Source organism: Antechinus flavipes, chromosome 4 (assembly GCF_016432865.1).
Source record: "Antechinus flavipes isolate AdamAnt ecotype Samford, QLD, Australia chromosome 4, AdamAnt_v2, whole genome shotgun sequence".
In the NCBI taxonomy this organism is placed as follows: domain Eukaryota; kingdom Metazoa; phylum Chordata; class Mammalia; order Dasyuromorphia; family Dasyuridae; genus Antechinus; species Antechinus flavipes.
Window position 1 is genome coordinate 356681413 of NC_067401.1, and position 24743 is coordinate 356706155.

General features: G+C 34.2%; 1 protein-coding gene across 3 annotated transcripts in view; it reads right to left on the reverse strand.

The window, feature by feature from the left end:
* The window catches only part of PDE10A (phosphodiesterase 10A), an 815835-nt gene that overhangs the window by 280408 nt on the left and 510684 nt on the right, over positions 1-24743 (reverse strand). The window contains exon 1 of one of the 3 annotated variants that reach the window (XM_051998087.1): positions 733-782. The exons of the other annotated variants lie outside the window; for them this stretch is intronic. Coding sequence (XP_051854047.1) covers positions 733-757 — 25 coding nt within the window. The 5' untranslated portion in view covers positions 758-782. Of the gene's footprint in view, positions 1-732; positions 783-24743 lie in introns of those variants that run through there. 3 annotated transcript variants of the gene reach the window in all.

Here is a 24743-nt window from a genome sequence, read left to right on the forward strand (position 1 = left end):
ATGTAAAGGCCTGTGATAAAATATTAATAATTTATGAAATCTATATACCTTTTTTCTTTTTTTTCCCCTGAGGCAATTGGGGTTAAGTGACTTGCCCAGGGTCACACAGCTAGGAAGTGTTAAGTTTCTGAGATCAAAATTGAATTCAGGTTGTCCTGACTTCAGGGCTGGTGCTCTATCCACTGTACCACCTCGCTGCCCCAATATACACTTTTGAACAGGTCTAATTTACAACCAGAAAATCAACTAGACATCAAGAACAGCAAAAGCATCACTATCACTCACAAAACATGAGAGGCCCCAAAATGAAAAGGTTCTTTTTAGTATTTTTTTGGTGGAAATGGACCTGGGACCAGGTGGTTTCTGGTTTTCTAATGGGTACTCTGATGGATCTAGACCTAGATAAGTCATCTTACTTTTTGTCCCCCCACCCCTCCCATAGAGATATTTCATTTCTGTTGCCCTCAGATTGTCTTTCTTTGGCCTCTCTGCTCCCTATTCTGCAGTTCTCATGGTTGTTGCTGGACTCTAGTTGTTGTATCTACTAAGCTTTGTGAGGGGGAGGGAGGAGAAGGAAAGCCCTCTCCTTGAAAAAAGTAGGCTGTCAATTCTACAGCCAGAGGCTATAAAACCCATGTCATTACAAAACCCAGTGTTTCCAAGCTAAGATTGTTCCCTTTTTTCACTTTTGTATCTAGAGTTGAGATCACACTATATGACCAATATAATTACCTGACATAGGATTAGAAATTACCATGATCTTTTCTGGTTTGAATCTGAGACTCAACAGAAGAAAAAAGAATGACTCCAAGGTTATTGTTCTCCACTGGTCTTGCCTGGAATCCTCTCATTATGATGTATATAGTCAGCAACAAAACCTTAGTAATGATGTTGAATTTTGTCCAGTGTCTGCAAAATGCTTATTTGCACAATATGGTATTCTCTGATTAAAAAATCAGATCTCTGAGGGTAGGGATCAATTTATTTCTATGTTTGTGTTCAGCTTCATACACAATAGCTGGTACATAGTAGATGGTTAAGAAAAAAACATGTTAATATTTATTTTTATCTTAGTTCATGGGCAGCTAAGTGACACAGTCGACAAAGTTATAGGCCTGAAATGAGGAAAACAAATCAGTCCTCAGAAATTCATTAACTGTGAGATCTTGAGCAAGTCACTTCACCCTGTTTGACTCAATTTTCTCATCTATAAAATAAGCTAAAGAAGGAAATGGCAAACTACTCCAATATCCTTGCCAAGAAAACCACAACTGGAATCACAAAAATTTCAATATGACTGAAACAACTAAATAATATGTAAATAAATAACAAGAAAATCTTCTTAATGCTCTAATGCCCGATAGCCTTGACAAGTAGTTTCCCATTTCCTCTATCAATAACATCACCAGTACACTGTCTATCATTATATCAAGAGGATGACCACAGTTTACAGATTCACTAATAAAGTATAATTTGTGATATTACTTACTATGTCTTCAGTTCTTTCCAAAATATAAAAAAAAATCAATTTGCAATGATCTGAAAGAATGTTAAACATCAAAACACAAGGAATATCACAAGTATATAATATCCTCTCCCAAACCCTATTTGGGGAAAATGGATTCCTCTGCCTCATTATCTCTATTTTTAAAAAATTATACCCTAAATCCCTTGGATATAGGAACTTATTTTTCATGCTAAACAAGTAAGAAATACCTATCCCTAACATTTACCACAGTAACTGGTATATAATAGGTGCTTAATAAATATTGATATGATTTCCAAATCTGTCCTCTAAAATTTCTTCCCTTTGTATATGTCAAGGCCTAAGGATACAACTGATTGGCTTAGAAATCTTTTTTTAAAATTTCCAACAAGTAGTCATTCAGCCTCTGCACAAATTCTATAGGTAAAATTGGAAAGTCTGCATAAATGTGTCTCACATTCATTGTACATTTTTTATCATATAGTTTTTTATTGACAAAACATATACATGAGCAATTTTTCAACAAAGACCCTTGCAAACACTTCTGTTTCAACTTTTCCCTCCTTCCCTCTACCCCCTCCCCTAAATGATGGGCAGTCCCATACATGTTAAACATGTTAAAGTATACATTAAATACAATATATGTATACATATTTATACAGTTATCTTGTTGCACAAGAAAAATAGGATTTAGAAAGGTAAAAATAACTTGGGAAGAAAAACAAAAATTCAAGCAAACAACAACAAAGAGTGCAACTGCTATGTTGCGGTCCACCCCAGTGTTCTTTCACTGGGTATAGCTGGTTCTCTTCATCACTGCTCAAATGAAACTGAATTGGAACCTCTCATTGCCAAAGATAGCCACTTCCATTAGAATTGATCCTCATATAGTATTGTTATTGAAGTGTATAAGTACATTGTACTTTTCACAGTACTAGTTTCACTTGATTGTGAAAATCTTTTAGGAAAGTTATAAAAATTTCAAAACCATAGATTTCAAAGAACCATAAAGAAAAATATCCTAATATTATAGGAAAACTCAATTTCACCCCACTTTATAAATTAGGGAACTAAGCTCCATAGAAGTGAAATGATTTTATCTCATAATTTACTTCTGAAAATCTGTAAGCTTCTGGATTAGCTATGTTATCTGCAAATGAAAGGTAGATGACCATTTGTCAGATAGACAGTGGATTTCTGCTCAATATGGATTCTATTGTAATAGAAGTTCCTTCAAACTTGGAAGTTCTATGTTACTTGGGGTCTTGACTTTTTCTCCTTCAAACATTTAAAATTCACCCTAAATAGCTGCATTCGATCACCTTTTGTTCCATACACATCTCATTTCATGAAATTCAAAATGTACTCTCCTTGCCTTAATCAATTTGAAATATTCTCCATAGAATTAACTGACTATCTTTTGGACCTATTCCATTATTTAACGCCTGCTCATTCTGTATAGAAGGGAAAGGAGTGGTCAATTCTATTTCTATTGCTTCATCTCTATATTATGTGAAAGATAATTTCTTTTGAACTGTGAGTCACAACTTCTCCTTAAATCTCATCTCAAAGTTTCTTTCTCTAGCTGCATGTGCTGATGGTCAAAGACATTATTTCTTTAAGTAAAAGTAGAAGCCCATATACATCCCCCCAATGGTCACTTAGTTCTAATAGACAGCATACATGTTTTAGTTGTTTTATGAAGAATAAGAAACAATGTGAAAGGCACTAAAAGCCTTTGTTTTCTGGGGAGGAAAAATGAAAGGAGGGAATTTCCAATAAAAACTGCACATAAATGACTTGTTTTAAGTAATAGATTGCCAAAAATGTCAGGCTACAGGCCAAAATGTAGGTTGTTTTCTCCTTTCTGAAAATCAAATGCTTGTTGTTGGGGAAAAGGCACAGTCGTGATTTTTATCTCAATCTCTCGTCTCTCCTCTATGTTTTTCATCTTCTTTATCCTTGGATATCCTTGGAGTTGATAGATTATTGATCTGATATTACAAAGATATGTTTTGGGCCAGAACCTGAAACAAGGTACTAAGTAGAACTAATTGATACAATGCTTGTGTTCACACTTTTACTCAATGGAGTTTGCACGTTTGGGAGATTTCAGGGTTTAGTATGAGATATCCGAATTCACACCTCCCTTGAAGCTCTTAGGGCCAGAGAGCACTCTGGGAGATATCCCACAATCCCATTCTCTCAGATTTAAAAAGCAGACAGAGGCCCAGTCAAGGGAGTGCAGCTGAATTAGATTGAGAGGGCAGCATCAAGTGAGTTCATCCAGAAGCCCTCTCTCAGAAGAGAGTTACTTCGGAACACTGACTGGGGTCGGCGAGGAGCTCTCTGGGAGGAAGTCCACAAGCCCTCTCTCAGAGGCAAGACAGATTCACCTTTGTGCTGGCTGGAGGCTGAATGACAAACCTTTGGATTTGGAGACAGTTGGAGGGAGCTCTTGGAACCAAGCAGAGAGATAGGCCTCTTAAGCTAACGGGGTTATATTGGAGACAATAAAAGATCTGAACTTTTATCACCTGGCTGCATTTGAGAAAAAGAACACAACACTTGTCCCTCTGCTTCTCTTCTCTCTGAGCGATTCTCCTCTTTAAGGAGACTCAAAGAGAAAAAGGAAAGGACTTCAAGGCGATTCTCTTCATTCTGCCCCTCTTTGTCTGTACTATTTTTCCTTTCTCTCTCTCTTCCCTTCTTCTCACCATTCTCCTTTAGTCTTTCTCCATCCTCTTCCTTCCCCTTCTCACATCCTTTCTCTTCTTTCCCCAGTTCTCACACCCTTTGTAAAATTAATACTTCATTTGATAAAATTTATGGTGAAAAGGTCCAGGATAAAACATATTTTGATAGGAGAAAAACACATACATACAGAGAGAAACAGACAGAGACACAGAGAAAAAGGTAGAATAAAGACAGAAAGAAAAAAGAAGGAAGGATGGAAGGAGGAAAGGAGGGAAGAAAAGAAGGAAGGAAGGGAGGAAGAAAGGAAGGAAAGAATAAAGACAACCAAAATTTTATTTCAAGGGACATTTGGTCACTTAAATATGAGTCAACTTAAATATGAATATTAGTAAGAAAAAAAATCCCCATGAAGATAATTTTGGCTAATATAATAAGAATTCTTGTAAAAAATGAGGAAGTAGTCAAAAAAAGTGTTTAATCTGGAGAGTTACAAAACACATTTGATGAGTTTACAAAAATAAGCTTTTGTTTGAAATCTTTGATTACCCTCTATGTATCCATAGACTCCTTGTTAAGGGAAAAAAAAAAAAAAAAAAACAAGTTGCAAGATAAGTTCCATAACTAATGCTGGCTCCAGGATAATTTATTGGCTAGGAACTCTTAGGAAAATTGAAGAAACCAACCCCTCTTTGCTGGCTTTTAAAATAATCAAAGATTTCTTAATGCCTTTTCTTATTCCCTTATACAATAGGTCTTGGGAGTTAAATATGCTTGCCCATAGTTAGATTTCCTTTTGAGGGAATTCATGAGCACTTTATATGTTATCTTTATCTATTCATGTGTTCCCCAAAGACCTTTGTGTCCTTTGTATTTTCTCTGCAATGAAGTAAAGCCCAACTTCTATTAGATATGCATGTTACTTTCAGGAACTCTAAATTTATGGAAAATTAAAATTATCTATGCACAAGCTATACAGAGATTTATCAGAATAATATCTGGCAAGAACTATATATATATATATATATATGTGTGTGTGTGTGTGTGTGTGTGTGTGTGTGTGTGTAATGAGACAGAAAAAAGACAACAGGGTATACTATGTGAAGAGCATCAATTCTGGTATCAGACAAGATAGGTTCAAATTCTACCTCTGATGCTTATCCTTTAACATGACTGTAGGAAATTGAGCCTCAGTTTCCTCATTTGTAAAATGAGAGGATGGCATCTAAATTTCCTTCACACTACAACACTATCAAACATTTGTCAGTGATCCTAGTGGGTCAGCATCTAGCCATGTGACTAAAGACCTTAGTATATCTGGGTACACAGCTTAATTTTAAAAATCCTATGAAGAATTTATTCCTCCTAATATATGATATATCTTGGTATTCAGTGATTTCAGAGCAAAGAAGACAGAGAAAGGAAGAAAGAAAAACAATGTGGGAAAGGTAAGTGCTTATTTACACACTGCTCAGGATTCACATCTATACATCAAAAGCACTCTTCAAGAAGTTGAGTCACAAAAGACAGGATATGGCAATATTTTAAAAATAGGATTGACTATTATCTTAGAAGACAGGAAATAGCTGTCATTAAAGAATTATCTTTCTATGTGCAGTCAAAACAACTGTTTGGAGCAAAGGTTAAAATAAACACCAAATTAGAAGACAAAGATAAAACAACCACTTCATGCAATAATTAAAGCAGTTCATGTGACCTATTTAAATCAATTATCATTTCTCAATACCAGAAAAGGCACAAAATTGAAGACATAAACTGTTTTTCCCATTTCTTACGGAATTGTAACTGATATACAAGTTATCATATAGAGGAAACTGAAAGAGGGAAAACCATATCCTCAGTAAACAATTCACTGGCTAAACTGAAGTCATGGTAGTCAATGGTAACCCCAGGAAAAGTATAACTTTTGCAAAGCATTATGGGAAAAGATGAAACAACATGCTCATAAGAAAGTATATGCAGAGTGGATACAAAATATATACAGAGCAACCTACAGAAAGAAGGCATTAGGAACTAGGAAGTGAAGGAATGGACAATAAAGCAGGAAAGTTAAGCCAGATTTGTGAAGAGCTTTAAATGTCACTAAGTCAGCAAAAATTTATTGAGTGTCCATTAAGCACCGAGTTAAGCCTGTGGATACAAACTTACCCTCAAGGAGCTCTCAATCTAATGTGGGAGAAAAAATGCAAACAAGTATATACAAATGTAACTATATATAAGATAAATAAGAAATAATAGAGGGAGAGTATTGCAATTGAGTCAATAGGAAAGACTTTTACTAAAAGGTAGAATTTTAGCTGGGACTTGAAGGAAGCCAAGAAATAAGGAGGGGAAGACATGGAGGACCACCAGAGGCAAAAAAAAAATGGAGTGTCTTGTTTGAAGAATACTAGGGATGCCAGTGAGTGAGGAATAAGGAGTAAAAAGTCTGGAAGGACAGGGCTATGACATGGTTGGACAGCATTTTCATGGAACAGAGCTACAAAAAGCACGATTAACAGGAATGGGAGGATCAAAGGAGGATTTAGACATTTTTACATATAACTATAAATAGATTTGGTTACTTTGTCTGAAAACATGTTCATATCTTTTAACATTTATCAATTGGGGACTGGTTCTTATTTTTTTATAAAGTTGATTATATATTTGAGAAATAAAGCTTTTATCTGAGATACTTGTAATTTTTTTTCACAACTATATTATATGGGATATATCTAGAGAGAGTAAGGAAGGAGTCAAATATCAGAGAAACAATGAAAATAAATGATCGAAAGGAGGTAATCTGTTTAAAGAGAGAATGTAATGTGATTGCTTATGCAGGCAGAGAGTAATTAACCTTGATAAGACTGATACTTCTTCAGGATAGTGGCAGGAGTCATTTGAGTGATCTGAAATGAGGAAGAAGAGTTAATAGTGAATGGTCTCATTTTTTTTCAACAAAATATGTGGGCAAAGTCCTCAGCTAAAAGGATAGCAGAAGGGAGATCCATGTGAGTTTTGAGTAAAGTATGAAGAGTTTTGAAAGAGTACTGTGGAGAGTAGGACAGTCAGCTAGTTTGTATTTTACCAAGTAGCAGAACATGTTTTATTGGAAAATTATTTTGGCAATTGTGTATAGGATGGATAGGAATGGGGAAAAACATAAGGCAGGAAGACCAATTAAGAATCTAGTCTACAACACAGACATCTGAGGATCACATTAGAAGCTTTAACTGATGAAACAGTCAGTTTATAATACAAATTAAAATCATTACTCCTGCATATTTTCAATTTACCTACATGAAGTCTCATCTAGCTCCCAGCTTCTTTAAACTGTTTAATGACCCCATATGGAGCTAACAATGTGGGGGGTTGTGAAATTATGATTTATTATCAGTAAATGTTTGATTTCTATTATATACCTATATATTCCCTGGTTTACATAAAAAATTCTCAGGCAAAAATGCAGTCTCTAGTGGGAAAAAATTAGGAATCCCTGATCTAGTCCATATCCCTCTAGCTTTGTTTCTAAGATAAACTTTTTTGATACCTTTTGTTATTACATTGCCTAAATTCCCCCAAGTATTCTTTCCTATTCCAAAACAGCTATCCATACAACCTCTATATTAAAAATAAAAAAGACAATGTAAACTTTATGGAAGTCTTTGCTTAAATCTAGGTGAACTATATAATTTCCCTTATTAGTTTGACAGGCTTATAATCCTGTTAAAAATGATAGGAAATTAATTGGAAATAGCCAGTCTTTAATAAAACCAAACTTGCTCTTTTGTGATCTCTGTTTCCTGTCCTGGAAGAAAGATAAGTTGTTCTTCACATGGAAGCATAATGATCATATTAAACTCTGGAACACAACAATTACTCAGTAAAACCAACAGCAATGCAAAATCGATGTATCGACATATACTGAAAAAATAAACAACATTAAAAACCTGTATTGCCCAGACTAACTCACAGAACTGCACAGGCAGTCCACTAGATTAGTGTAACAATATGTCTATGGTATAGACTTACAATGAGCCAGGGCCTAATTTAAGTTGGATAATAAGACCATAGATTATAGATCTCAAGAAGATACCTCAAAGGCCATGCTATACAATCACCTTTATTTAAAAAATGAGGAACCTGAGACATGAAGAGAATAACTGACTTGCCTAAGATCAGATGGGAAGTATCACAGAGAGAATGTGAATCCAGGCCTTCTGACTTTAGAGCCAACATTCATGTCTTCCATCAGTTGGTTATATTATTGAGCCTTAAGTTGGAAAGATCTAAGTTCAAATCTATCCTAATAAGCTCATTAGCTATGTGACCCCTGACTCAAATGTTATTCAAATGTTGAAGATAATAGCAGCATACATTTCCAAAGGTTGTTGTGACAATCAAATGAGATTATAATTATGAAGCACTTCATACAGTGCCTAGTACATAATAGGACTTGTATAGTACCTTAATAGTGCTTGCTCTTAACTCCCTTTCCATCTAAGATAGATTACATTTGGGGAAATATAAAATACTTTCAGGAATTTCAAACTATTCATGGTTACAAAAACCAATATTCTTACAATGATTCAATACATGGAAGACCATGATTTTCAAAGAATCAAAAATTACAATTATCCAAATAGCACTGGACATCAAATTGATTCAAATGGCACTAGGAATAATACATTTGACTATTGTAGGGATAGCTAAACAGAACAGTGGATAGAAAACAAAGTGTAGGATTAGGAAGAACTGAGTTCAAATCTAATCTTAGACACTGGCCTACAAGACCCTAGGCATATATCACTTTACGTCTGCTTAAGAAGCCCTGCTTAAAATGACTTATTATGTGGGAGATACTGCTTTTAAAAACTGGAGATAAATAATCAAGCAAGACAATTCCTACCTGGAAATGCTTATATTTTAAAGGGGAAGGAAGACAGAGAGAGAGAGAGAGAGAGAGACTGAATATGCTGGAGTAGGGGTACTTTTTACAAAATTTCTTGTTGCCAAACTCTCTCCTTTGCCTATATTTCCATGGGTTACCCATCCTTTAAGCACTAAAAAAGTTATTTTAATATCTTCTTACACTTTATACTCAACTAAAAGATGCTGTCATTGAAATTATATGAAAGTAAACAGAAGAGTGATTTATTCTAAGAAGTTAATTCCACGCTTGTATTTTAAAAAAATTTTTTTTCATCTTGTCAAAATTCATACTGCCAAAAGCAAAACCAAGAGAGAGAAACATTAGAACATATTAATAATGAACACAGAAAAACAATTTTCCAAGATCCACTAGCCAAAATGCACACATGTGCATTCATATTCAGCCCATATTGATGAGATTCAAAAAAATTGCACAATTTTCATAATTTTTACAGAGATTCCATAATTTCCACAGAGGGATGTTATTTCTGTGTCATATTTCTATGTTGTTTTCTTCTTGGTGCCACTATACCTATACATATGATTTGGGCTTACCACCATACACCTTTCTCTGCTTATCTGAGTAATATGCAGAACATGACTCAGCTTCTGTTATTATTACTGGAATTCTTGTCTTGACAATGATAGGAAAGATTCTCTTTTACACTCAAGAAAACCTTGCTAAAAATTTGTCTCTGTCCAACTGCTACTGTTTTAGTTATTATTATTTGTTGTTATTATTAATTTAGTTACTACTCATTTTCACCTACTGAAACCCATCAACTTCCTTCAAACTTGGCTCAAGTGCAACTTCCTCCATGTAGTCTCACATGCAGTGTTCACTCTTTCTCCAGCTTTATTTGAGGCACTTTGCATCTCATGCTGAATGTCTGTAATATGTTCCCATTATATTTATTTGTATGCATGGCCTTCATCACCCTTCCAGCAGACTATTAGCTCCCTGAGGCCCCAAAATGTTTGCTTTTTCAAAAGTCTTTTAATTCTTCACAGAGCCATGAATCTAAGACACATCTGATGAATATTTGTTTACTTTACTGAGTTCATCAGCCATTAAGTTATCCTATTGTACATGTGTACATACATGCATGCTAGGTGATACAATGAATACAGTGCTGGTCTTGGAGTGAGGAAGAGGAGTCTTCCTGACTTTAAATCTGGTCTCAAGCACTTACTAGTTATATTATCCTGGTAAAGTCACTGAACCCTAGTTATCTCAGATGCCATTTATAAAATGAACATGAGAAGGAAATGGCAATCCCTTTCAGTATCTTTGCCCAGAAAACCATGAAATGTGGTCAGAGAGTCATCACAACTGGAAAAAAAAAAATCATTGAACAACAAATGCATATATTGATATGAGACAGGCACTGCAATCAGACAGTAAGTTTGACCCAAAATTTAATAAGAGACTGAGAAAAAGTAGAATGCATTAAGGAAACCGAAATATTTTCAATGATCCCGAGATACTCTCTGCCATAGATGTTCATTAATTTACTACCCTCATTTTCACAGTACAATTCAATTTGACAAATAATAAATACCTATGTGTGAAGCACCAGTGGTGTTTTATTGTTAATCATAAAATACTACACTCTCCAAAGAACAAAGGGTCAATTCGGGATGGAGGGTGGGGTGAAAACACTAATGGTAATTTGCATGCAAACTATGTCTAAATGGACGTCATTGAGAGCAAAAGTCATCAGACAAGGTAAGCTTGTCACATCACCAGAATGAGGAGGGATAATAGAAGAATGAACCTAAATAACTGTACTTCATAGAGCCAACATTTTCAATGAACCAAATGAAGGCTTCCTGCCAATGGGAAGATTCCATCAAGAGGAAATTTTGCTGAAAAATATAGATAGGCAAGAATTGCACAGGATAAGCGGCCACAGAAATGCAGCTTCTCTTTGAAAAGGACCTCTTCTCACCCTCTGCATAGTTCTGATATTGATTAGATCATGAGAATTGCTAAGTGTTTAAAGTATTATTTAGTAGGCAACTATTTTTCCAATTTCAAAAAGGTCATCTTTTTTTCCCTGTCAACTTGTGGGTGTGTACATTAGCAGCTTATCAGGTATTAACATTGATGAAATAAGTTCATCCTAACTCTTCTGGAATCTTTTTTTTTTTCCTTCCTCGGCAATTATGTTGGTGGTATTACATGGATTGGTTATTGCACAGCAATTGCATCTTAATATTAGGCCTAAATATAAATATCCTTCATCATGAGTATCTCTAGGCAAATTTCAGAGTTTTGAAACAAGTGACTCTCAGGTAAAGAAAGGTTAGGTCTAATACCTGAAGCTCTATTTAAAAAAAATCATTTTCCAACTAAGATTCTATGATATCTTTCAACTATCTTTTAACAAAAATGGTTCAAGTTAGGGTTTCATCCAAAATATAAAACTTTTATTTCCATATGATCTGTAAGCAACATACCGAGAAATATCATAACATAATGAATTAAACATACTTTTTCTAGTGAACATTTATCCCTGCCAAACAATTCAGAAATAATACAAAATAGCTTAAGCAGACAGGAATCTGGCTTTAATTCAAGAAAAGCAGTAAGATGTTAAAAAATACCTCAACAGAGCTGCTTTTGTAGACAAAGAACCTTTTTTCCCCTCTGGCACACAATTTGGGACCTGAGCCAAGGTGCTACTTATCAGCTGTTTGACATCAGGGGATGACTGTGTGCGTCAGTAGGCCCAGTAGGGACCCCTGGCTTATGGCAATGGACCATGTGCTTCTTATCTTATCAGTTTATAGTGTCTGGCACTTCAACTATTACAGTGTGAGCTGAAAAGTAAGAGAGGAAGGAAGGTGTGTGTAATTGGGAGGGGGTGGGAGTAGAAGTTGCTAGTTAAGCAGGTTTTAGTGAATTATTAACAAAACAAAACTGCCCAACATTTTGAATTAATTATTATGAAATTGTCCACCCTGAAAACCAGCCTAAAGAGAAAATAATAGGGTTTTCAAGTGTGCATTGAATAGTCTGTGACAACCACTTATTCTTTCACTTGTGCAAATATACATATAAACTACAATCCATAATTGTGTTTTTTAGATTATATTATATTGCGTCTGGAAGTATTTAGAGAAGTGAATCTTTTTTTTTTCTTTTTTCTTTTTGTGAAAATAGGATCATTGCATAAAATACACAAAAGCAAAAGGGGGTAGAAGAGTGTACTTCAAATCTTCAGGCAAATAACTGCTTCCTCCCCTTCTTCCCCCCATTGCCTCCACCAGGCACCAAATCTGGATGAAGCAGAGGTCAGGTAGGGCGTTAGTGAAGAGAGGGCGGGGTTCATTGGATCAGAACTGTCAAAACATAGGAACAAGGGCTTTAAACAAGGGGAAAGAGTAAAGCACAATTGGCAGCGTAAGGAGCTGCAAAGATTAGAATAATTTACATGCAGAATGACTGAAAAATATAGATCTGGACATTTCGTTTTTAAATAAAACTGTAGTGAAATTTGGCATGTATAAATGAAAAGTTTTTCTTGCAAATATAAAGTCTAGTAGGAGAGCTAGGAGTGTAAAACAAAAGAAAAAATGAGGTAGACATTGAATAGTCTATATTTAATACTTTAGATTAAATACTATTCCATCAAAGCAAACAATAAAATTTGTATGACAGATTCTAAAGTGGCACTACTATTATATACTAGAATATTTATTGACAAATCAGCCATCTACATTAAGTAGCAGATATATGACATTTTATTAAGTGTACTCATTTGTTGGATGAGTTTTGATTCATAAATATGGATAATGTTGACTCAGATCTTCATACACTTAGGTTAGCAGTCAAATCCTTCTATCAAGTGAGAAAGATTGTTTCCCAAAAGTGGCTGCAGAGATGCATTTTGGTCCTTCAGAACTAGGAGAAGAAAATTAAACTGAATAATATATTCATATTTTATAAAATAAATCATTAATAAGGGAGATCTCAAATATAATCCTGGCCTATTAAAATACATAAAAATTGTTATTTTTCTTTTCAATTTCTATTCTAAATGCTCTTTATCCCCATCCCCTAATCCCTCCTCAAAGACAATTCTTAAAAGGACTTAAACTCCCAATTTCTGTCACTGCTCAACTATTTCTAAGTCCATTTTTTCTTGTGCAGCAAAATAACTGTATGGATATGTATACATATATTGTGTCTAACATATACTTTAACAGAGTTAACATGTATTGGTCTACCTGCCATCTAGGAGAGGAAGTAGGGGGAAGGAGGGGAAAAGTTGGAACAGAAGGTTTTGCAAGAGTCAATGATGAAAATAGTCATGCATATATGTTTTGTATATAAAAAGCTATAATTAAAAAAAAAAAAGCACTGAGCTTAGAAGATCATAAACTAAGGACCAGAAATTAGTGAATTCAAATCCTTTCATTTTAAAGATGAAAAAAAAGATGTTTGACCAGAGTCACACATCTACTTTGAGATTCAAATCCCCGGTTTTCCTAGCTTCAAGGTCTATGTGATTTTCTATTTGGGTATCAGTTTCACCACTTTTAAATGGATATAATATTTGCACACGAAGTTGTATAAAGTATTGCCTAAAATACTTTTTTAAAAAGTTGGCAAATTTTAAAGCACAATATAAAAATAAACTGGGCATAGTGATCCTCTGATTCTTTCATCTAGTCTTATTAGAAGATGTTTGTTTCCTTTTCTCTAAGAATATTGATTCATTTATTCCTGAAGGCAGCCCACTCCTATAATTGTACCTTCTTTAGAATTTTCTTATCATGATCCTTAATAATAATGACACCTGACATAAGAGACCTTTTTTTTTTTTTCCCCAAGTCATACAACTAGTAACTAGAGAAGAGTATATTTAAGCCTCATTCTGAATGCAAGTTCAGGACCATGCATCACACAGCCTCCATCTGTCATCTCCCTTTCTATACTGCCTTCAAAAACAATGAAGTCTCCCCATCTTAAGATGAAAACAAAAGCAAAACAACTCACCATTGAATTCTGCTTCCAATTCTAGTTGTGTACTACTACTAAACAACACGCTACTAACTCCATTTCCTACCAACATATTTCCTCAATCTCCAGTTCCTAAAAAATCATACTGTGAACAACAAATACTTGTGATTAACAAACTGGAGAATGAATACTTTCTATTGAAGTCACACTTGTTTTTAGAGCAATTTGAGAAAATGAGGAATCACTGAGCATAAGGTGCTATATTAATGTTCCCAGGTTGACTCCTTTTATTACAGTTTTTTTGTTGTTGTTGCTGTTGTTTTTAAAGAGCCGCACTTCCTCCCTCTGTGACCTTAGACAAATCATTTAAACTCTTGGCCACAGTTTCCTCATCTGTGAAATGTGGGGGTGGGACTACATGATTCTCTTAAGGCTCCTTTCTAGCTTCAAATCCATGACTTCATTTATGAGTTCAAACAATCTCTTTTTAATTGCATAATTCTGAATATTTGCTCCTTGGGCCAAGATCCATTCTGTTAAATCATGTGGCAAATGAAAGGGAGAAACAGAACTCACTTTTTGATGAACCACATTGGAAAGAATTCAAAGGCTTGAGTTCTAAGAAGTCAACAAATTTCAAGAGTCCACCTAATTCATATTTAACTTCTGCTACATTTCTTAGGAGGAAAAAAAAAAACATGTTTTTAAAAAAGTAATCCTGAATACCTTTTTTAAAAATCCTCCAGATCAATAGAGAAATACAAATTAAAACTATAAAATTCTTCTTCACATCTATCAAATTAGCAAAGATTGAAAAAAGAGAGGAATATGACAAAAGTGCCAATGGATTGAATCATCTCTATGCTGAAGATTCTGCAGTCTGCCTATCCTACCCAAATTTCTCTTTGTCCTCCAGTTTTATACCTCCCACATCTTATTTAACATCTCAATTGGATATCTCACAGCTATCTTAAATTTAATAGGTTCAAAACTGAATTTCTTTAATTTCTCCCCAAGCTTTCCTCTGTTTCTACTTTTTTTTTATTACCCAAGGATATCACCACCATTTTCCTAGTGATCCAGACTCATAACCCAGGTGTCATCTTCTATTCTTTACTTTCTCTTTCCCATTGCCTACATCCAATCTGTTAACAAATCCTGTCATTACTTCACAATATCTCTTCTGAAATTGTCACCATGCTGATTCAGGCCCTAATAACAGTAAGTCTGGACCATTCCAACAGCTTGCTGGTTTATCTCTCTATCTCAATCAAGTCTCTCTCCATTTCCTGTTAATTTTTCTTAGCAAGTTGATTTTTTAAAAGCACAGGGCTCACAATGTCGTATCCTTATTAAAAACAAACAACAACAACAAAAAGCTACCAATATAAAAGACTCTCTCCCTTAACTTTCTAGTCTTCTATCTTATTCACCTCTACATACTCTAGGATCCCATGAGTTTTTCCTCCTAAAAGAAGACATTGCCCTCTTGACTCCAAGCAATTTCACTGGCTTTCCCCAAGCCTGAATGCTTTCCTACCTCCTCTTTTCCTTCTAGCTTCCTTCACATTGATTGCAGCTAAGAGCTCACCTTCTAGTGAGAAGTCTTTTGTGAACTTCTTAAAATTAGTGCCTTTTTTCTATTGATTGTCTCCAATTTATCCTGCATATGTACACATAGTTTTCTGCATGTTAACTTTCCCACCAAACTGTGAACTGTGAATTTTTTTCTCTTTCTTTGTATCCCCAGTATTTATCACGATGCCTAGTCAGTACTTGATAAATGAATACTGATTATGTGGTAGGTGAGGCTCTAAAACCATCATACCATCAATTCAGGCTTGATACTGGGATGAAAAAAGCCACTAGTAAGTCACTGAACATTTAACAAAGGAAAATGTTTATTTTGTTCTACCATAGCAACAATATAAGTCAAGAATAGAGCAGTACTTAGCTTCCTGGACCTACCTTCTGCACTTCCATCTGGAAATTTTGTTAAATCATTAAGGTTTGGTAATTGGTCTCAGTATCCATCAAATCTGAGAGGTTCCAAATATATGAATTGGGATATTTTATGGTGCAGACAAGAGCAGGATTCTAGTTAGGGGAAGTCAGGAAAACACTGGTCCTTCCATGGGGTAAAACTATTGGTTATATCTGTGAATTAATCTAGCAATTTGTAATTATTTCCCCAAAGTTACTAAACTGTATATAATCTATGATTTTATACAGTTATAAAACTACTAATGTCTATACCCCAAAGAGATCAAAGGAGGTAAATAAAAATATTACATATATTGTAGTAGATGATATGTAGTATGTAGTATATAAATGTCATGGAACATTATTGTTCTCGAAATGACAAATTGACACCTTCAAAGTAAACTTTAGGAACTACTTCAGAGTAGCTAAGCAGAACTAAGGGCAACAATTTATACATGGACAATATTATAGAGAAAAACAATTTTGAAAGACTATAGAAGTCTACAGGGTAAAACAAATCCATAGAAATTAAGATGAAATATACCAAAGGCTTAAAAATTCAGAATGAGACACACACACAGACACACCATATACATACACAGATATACATTTGGACATGGCCAACACACAAATACATACACACACACACACACACACACACACACACCACATACATACATACATACACAGATAACATGGCCAATGGGATAATTTATTTTGCTTCACTATACATATTCATTATGAGGGTTGTCTTTTTATTTGTTTGGCAAATTGTTAGATATGGGGAGTGGTAGAAAGGAGAGAAAATAAAGCTTGTAAAATAACCCAAAAAGTGAAATACTAATTCACAGTCTGAATTGTGATACAAAGACATCTGCAGTGCAAATTCAGTATACATACACCAAATACCCTCAAACCACAAAAATCCTATATACAAAACCTATAAAAATCTTTAGCCTAAGACTGTTTAGCTAAATTTTAATGTGTAATGTTTTCTGCTTCTAATGTATAGCTAAGTTTAAGGGTATAAAAGTATAAAATATCTATTTGCTTCCCCCATAGGATAGAATCAAACAAAACTATCTTATCCCATTGCTACAGCAATATATTCCATTAGGTTCAGGAGACCTAACTATGTTGATTTGCAGACATCTATTTGCAAACCCTCAAATAATCAAATTAGGTCTGCCCAGATGTAGAAAACAATTTAGGGACATTTAAAGTCAGCTGAAATCTCAACAGACTGTATGAGTGGCTTATTAGTGATTTACATTTCAATTTACCTCAGACAAGCGATAAAGAGAAAGAAGAATCAATAAAACGATTAGAAAATACTTGTGAGACATTCAGATCCTAAGAAAATTGCAGTGATGTCTCCAAAAAGCCTAGAAACCCAGAAGCACCAGTTCCCATTTGGACAGAGGTCTGTTTATTCTATTTACCTCCTCAGAGCTAATAGTACTAATGATTTTGAATGGGTCTTCAAATCTTGAGCAGGAAATGGAAGGCAAGACTGCAGGTACTTTATAAAAAAATCCTGATTAAAACATTAAGAAATGTGAATGTTCCCTCTCTCACCTCATATAAAAGGATGGAAACCCTAGTATTCTCTATACATTCTTCCCATTCCTGATATCTCTGAAACAATGATCTATAGGGGACCAAGATCCCAAAATAAAATTTCCTTTATGTGGAAACTCAGGATGGGGAAAGGAGAGCCTGGATCACGCATTTCATGACAATGTACAAGTGGTGTTGGGATATGAATGCAAAATGGATACCTTGTGTACTCCCTACCAATTTCTTTTATCCATGTGGGATCTAGCTAAACCCACTCTGCTAATAAGGTGTAAAACTGGAACATCTTCCTGGGATACTCACAGACATAAGACTTTGTAAAGCAATTTGTAGACAACTATTTGCTGCTAGTCAAAAATCGTCTGTTTATAGCAGTTTTTACTGTCTTTTTAACCTTTGTATATATAAGGGAGGAAAAAGATTTGATTTCTCTCTGACATATATACCTCAGTTAAGTCACAAAAAGAGAAAGCTGGAGGTGATAAAGAGTTTTCCTGCAATCCCACCAACAATGTATGAAGTTCTTTAATCAAGTAATTACTGTGTTCTGGCCAACAGATGAAGACAGGGGACACTATACAATAAAAATCCATCAAGGTATTGGTCTGAGGGAATCAATGTTTCTTTATATTAAAAGACAAACAAACAAACAAACAAACAATCCAGATATTTAACAAGAGTTCATGATACTAAAAGTTAGGAATTACCCATGAAGATACAACTGCAGGGGAGCTGAAATTTCTCTTGTCTTTCTCTCCCCCCTTTCCAACTTTCCCAGTATTAGCCAAGTTGATTTAAAGAGATATTTATTATAGCAATAATGAACTCGGGATCCATCAGACATGAATGAGGGCTGAAATCCAGAGACAGGGAAGAAGCAGCATGAACACTGGCAATCCTGGAGTCCGACTATCATGAAGAAGACTACTTGGAAACCTAGCTAAGCAACTCCCATCCTCCACTCCTCACGAGATACTCTGCTTCATAAAGAGTGTATTAGAAGAGAAAGTGATTACCAAGAGCTGTTTTCAATTACTGAAAACTGTACACTTACATTAGCACCTGTATGACCTCAAGCAAATAACTTAACCCTGAAAGCCTCAAACAAAAAAAGTAAATAACATATTCAACTATAGTAAATTAATGGGACTTTAACTTTTAAAGAATATTTTAAAATTCTTTTAACTGACTATATATGGTCTCAGGCAAGTTAATGACAATTCAGTTTTTCAGAGCATGTTTTAGTTTCATAATGTTTAAAATATGCATACTTATCCATGATGGCATCAACTAGACAAAGATATTATAAAAAACAAAAAACAAAAGCTGGGGGAAAGAAGCTATGGAAATTCAATCTATCACTTTCACATCATCTCAAGGATGCTAAAACACTATTTGTGTTTTCCAATGGAAATTACACAAATAATACAAATGAAGTATTTTACACCTATTAAAATTATCTGCACAAAGAGAACACTTCATAAGATACCCATGCTGAAATCAATGTAGGATTTCTGGATCTAGGAATAAAACTCAGACATCATGATGTCATAATCAAGCGATTTTTCCTTACGACCACCAGCCCTTCTCTCATCTGCAAAGAGGCAAGGTAGCTCTAAGCTATTTGAGCTGGACTGGAATAGTTTTCTTTCTCAGTTCATTTCAATGTTATCACTTGTGCACTACATTATTTTAAAATGATGGATCAGAGAGACCCAGAACCTTCATTTTACAGATGAGTTGAGGTCCAAAGAATCTCATGATCACACAAGTAGTAAATGATAAAAGTCAAGAGCATGTCTTTGCAAACTATGCAGCTTCCCAAGTGTCTTCCATAGTGACCTGTACACAGTAAGTATCTATTTAAAATTTTGATATTGTTATATAGTTAAAAGCAGCATTTTATAAAATATATAAAAAGCATTTAAGTTGGTAAAATGCTTTAAAATTAGAAATTTTGTTTCCAATTTTAATTTAATAATAATTATAATTATAATAAATAATAAAATTAAAATAATAATGAATAAATAATAATTTAATATTATCTAATTTGGATAGAAATTAAATTTTTATTCAAAACACAATTAGAAAATGGACTATCAAAAAAGGCTAAGTATTTTAAAATATTTCTTTTGCCAATAGGTAAAAAAAAAATACAGCTAGCTATAGAAGAAATACTGACATTTTTAATATATCATAGAGTTGAGAGGGGCTTGAACTGAGTCAGCAATAAATAAATAAATAAATCTTATTTCTGGTACACCCTGGTTGTGGTACTCCAGGCACATCATTTAAATTTTTGGAGGAAAAGGATGGCAGAAAATATGACAGAGAGAATGCTGGACCCGATTTCAACTCTTGTATCAGATACTTAATAGCTGTGTAACTGAGCAAATTATTTATGTTTTCTAAGTCTCAGTTTCCTTGTATGTAAAATGGGGATAATAACCAACCTCACCAAAGAATCAACTGTAATAGCATATGCTATGTGTTTGGCAAATCTTAAAGCCTATCTTAACACTAAAGCTTTTATTAGAGCTCTCAGATACATTTCTAAGTTACACAGGAGGGAAGGCTTTACTTAGAACAAGCAAATTCCTCCCTGAAAGCTCCTCACATGGATTAAACTACAGATCCAGTCTTCTTTTCCTCCTAGTTTTTGACACCTAGTAAATACACATTTTAAACATGAGAAAAAAAAAAGATAATGTTACTGCTTTAGTAAATAGGATATTGATAAGAGCAGAATTTCTCTGACAAATATTCAAATATAGACCCAATTTTCAAAAGATGGAGAATGAAATTTGTAATCTATATAATGAAACAACTTTAATCCTAGACCGAGTCTAGAGATAATTACCAGAAAGCTAACTGCTGATTATTTAGGAAGTAGACATTACAAACGTCTTCTGATAGGGTCTAGGCAGGCAAATAAGAGATCTGTTTTACGTAAAAAGCTGCCTATATTTTAAGAAAGCATTTTTACAAAGTTGCTTATGCTATTCTTGTCCAAAAAAAAAAAAAAAAAAAAAAGATGGAGCTAGTTAGGTGATTTCAGAATTTGATGAAAGAGCAGAACCAGAGCTTTACCAGAGTTTGGTATCAGCTTGGGGAATGCTTAGAGATCTTCACTAGTATAAAGGATATCACTAACTTGGATAAAGACAAAAGTGGCTTGTTTCTCATATTATTAGGTACAGTACTGAAAGGATTAGCTAAAATACTGTACACTTGATTTAGGATTCAGAAAAAAAAATCTTTAGCAACTAACATACTGAGAAAAATCTAAATAATATAATTTAACAAGGAAAATATAAAATCTAACTCTTGGGTCCAAAAAAATCAACTACCCAGATAGTTTTCAGTAGGTTATTATGAAAAAAAAAATTGTTAGTAAAAATAACTGAATGAACTTTAAAGTTCATTCTAGATCAGCATTGAGTTACTAATAGCCAAGAAAGCTAATGCATCTTTGGACTATGTTAATAGAAATACAGGATCCAGGACTGGTAGTGAGGTGACAGTTCTCAGCAGGGGAAAAAAAAAAAAAAGATTAATTAAGGGACTGTTTGTTTAGTCTCAAACAGTAAAATGTGAAACAATGGCAGTCAGACACTTATGATAAGGAAAAACTTTCTAATGATTAGTTATCTGAAGGAGGAATGTATTGCTTTAAGAGATGGTGGGTTCACTGAAGGTCTTCAAACAAAAGCTAGGTGACTACCTGTTTGTTATGTTGGAGGTGGGAATTCTCATATAGTTATGGAATTAACCAACAAGGTAGATCTTTCCCGATTCTGAGACTGTGATGAAATATTTGGGTCTACAATTCTTCTTATGAACCTGTTATTTTGTTTTGTGATCTGAATGCCACTTTAGTGGAAAGTTGTGAAAATCAATTATACAAAGATAAAATTAGCCAAAATACATATTTAAAATGTACTTTCTTTTTTTAGGGAAAAAATTAAACAAGGAAAGGAGCCACAAATGTGCAAATTAATAGTCATGTGACTACTGTATTAGTTTTTTTGTGTAAAATATATTAACTGCTCTTAGATGAGGAAAATGTAAAGGATTTTAGATTTGTTGAGGGCAGCTAGGTGGCTCAGTGTTAGTCTTGACTCCAAGCTCAGCATGCTAATAGCAGCAGCAGCAACAACAGTTAACATTCAGATAGCCCTTACCATGCACTGTTTGAAACATTTTATAATTATCATCTCGTTCGGTTTTCCAAAAAACTTTTGGAAGTAGGTACTATTACTTATCCCGATTTTACAGAAAAAGCTATTAAAATGTTTGAGGCAGGATTTATATTCAGGCCTTCCTGACTCTAGGCATATATATTACACTATAATGTGGCCGCACACTCTAACTAGTTCTGTGACTATTAAGAAAGTCTTAATCCTATTTGCTTCAGTTTCCTCATCTGTAAAATAAGCTAGAAAAGGAAATGAGAAACCACTCCAGTATCTCTGTTGAGAATACAAGACACACACACACACACACACACACACACACACACACACACACACACACGAATGGGGGGAAGGGAAAAGAAGAGAGGGAGGGAGGAAGACAAAAAGAAGGGGAGAAAGGGAAGAAGAGAAAAAGAGGGAAGGAGGGGAGAGAGATACAGAGGGAGTAAGGGAGAAAGAGAAGGAAGGAGAGAGGGAGAAAGATAAAGGGAAAGATGAAGGAGAAGAGAAAGAAGAAGGGACGGACAGAAGGAAGAAGGAAGAGAAGGAAAAGACAAAGGGAGGCAGAAAAAGAGGGAGAGAAGAAAAAATAGAATAGATATGATACTCAACTAATTAATATTAATATGAAGATTAGACACAAATTTCATAGAAAACAATAGTTTATCTGACTGACACAAAATGCTAGTAATACTTCTCTGTATATAGAGATGAAACAGTGACAGGTTTTGTGAACCTTGGAGTAAGTTATTTTAAGATAAAAGATTTCCAAATATTCAAAACTCAAATATGCAACAATTTCCAACATTTAATGACCATGGAAATCTGCAAACATATGTTGTAAAATCCATTTCAAAATAAAATATCTGAGATTTTAAGACAAAAATTCAAATGATATTGTAAAGTTCAATTGAAATGCACTATTATTCTTCCTTATATAATCAAAATATTTTGTATTACATTCTGCATGTTAAAAACACATTAAAACTTGCATGTATTAAAACATACAACATTAGACAGTAAATTGAAAAATCTGTTTGCAAACTTAAGAAAGGTGAAAGTATTCCTTATACTTTACATAATATGGGAGTATTGCCTTTTTTTAAATAATAAATTCTATATGTGGAATCCTAAAAAATTTAATATATTTAATCAATACACACATCATCTATGATAAATTTTAAAGATATAAAACAATGCTAACACTTTTAAAAGAAATCTGTTATAGACTTTTTTTTTTTTTACTTTTTCATGGATAACATATAAGAAACCCTAAACAAAAGACATTAACAGTCCTATATGCAGTAGATACTCAATAAATATTTGCTTGTAATGAGTTTTCTATTTAAACGACAATGCAGACTTTTCATTTTGTCAGATTCCATCCTCCTTTCAACTATTTGCTTGCAAAAAAACTTAATGTGGTTACTGAGCTGACATTGAAATAATAACCCCAAATTAAGAAAATTGTAAAACAACAACAACAACAACAACAAAACCCACCAAACTCTACATTGTCTAAACATTTAACTCAATTATAAGAACCGTAGTGAAGCAGTATATTTGTGTTTTTTCCTCAATTGGCCAAGTGTTTAAATCAAAAAATAAATTAGAAAATTAGAAAGAGTCTATTAAAAAAAAAAAACCAACAGATCTTTTTTCATTGTGTTCAAATTGTATTAGTCGTCTGGTTTATAAATGCAACAAAGCAAAAGAAAAGGTATTTTTATTGGGAGGAGCATTTGTGGGGGAGAGATGGGGCAAGAAATGGAAATAAATATTGAAATATGAAAAATGATGATACTGACTTAATTGTAGATTTCACATCACTGTCAAAGGGAAGTTCAGTTGTGCTGCTACCTTCCTCTATTGACCAACACAAACACAAAGGTAGTTTTTCTTTTGCAGTCAACAAAGAAGGCTGAATGCATTGCAAGCACTTTCCCTGCCAAATTTTCCCAGTCCTTCTTTGTTCATTGTTCCTTTAAAGGAAGAGATAGGAGTGTGGATTAAATTTTGCAGGAGAAATGAAGCTAGCTGCTGCTTTCAGCCAGCACAGAACCATTTTTTTCAATCTAGGGGTATTTTCTTATGGGGAGGGGGTGAAGATATTGTTGTATTTTATTGTAACAAACCTGCCAGATCCCAGCTGTTGCCTCTCAATCAAAGCCCAGGTTTTCCAATAACTGGGAACCACAGCTGCACAGAATGGTTCGCCAAAGAGTTGAACCACCACAAGCATTACTCATCTGGTCCTGCCCTACTCCGTGATCTGGGCCAAAAGGCAGAGTCAAGCTTGCCGGACACATGGGACGTACAAAACTGAGAGTTTAAACAACATTTCAAAAGATTAAAATAAATGCTTTCTAAAGCAATTGCTGAAACACAACATATTGTTCTGACCCAGGGTGAACATATAATACATCAGGGATGACCTTTTATGGCTCTCATAGATGGCTAAAGAAAAGAAAAAAGTCTACATCTCAAAAGCTGGCTCATTCATTCATCAATGCTTTTTATTTCAAAGAACCCAAGATGATTTGGTTTTCATTAAGATTAGTCAAAAGTAAAACATACTTTATGTAAACAAAAATGCAACCCATTATACATATTTGCTTAAGACAGTATGTTTTCGTTTCAAACTTCTGCACAGAAATAACTTTAAAAGTTGTTATTTGTGTGATTTAATTTTTGCAAAACACTTTATATAACATCTCAGTAGATCCTTACAATAATCCAGTGAGAGAGGTGTGATAGGTGTGAAAATATGGAATCTTAGATAAAAAGTCTTAGAGGAGACCTTGGTGACCAACTAGTCAAATCCCTTTATTCTACAGATGAAGAAACTGAGGCCTAAAGAGAATCAATAATTTGCCCTAGTCATAAAGTCAATAAGCATCAA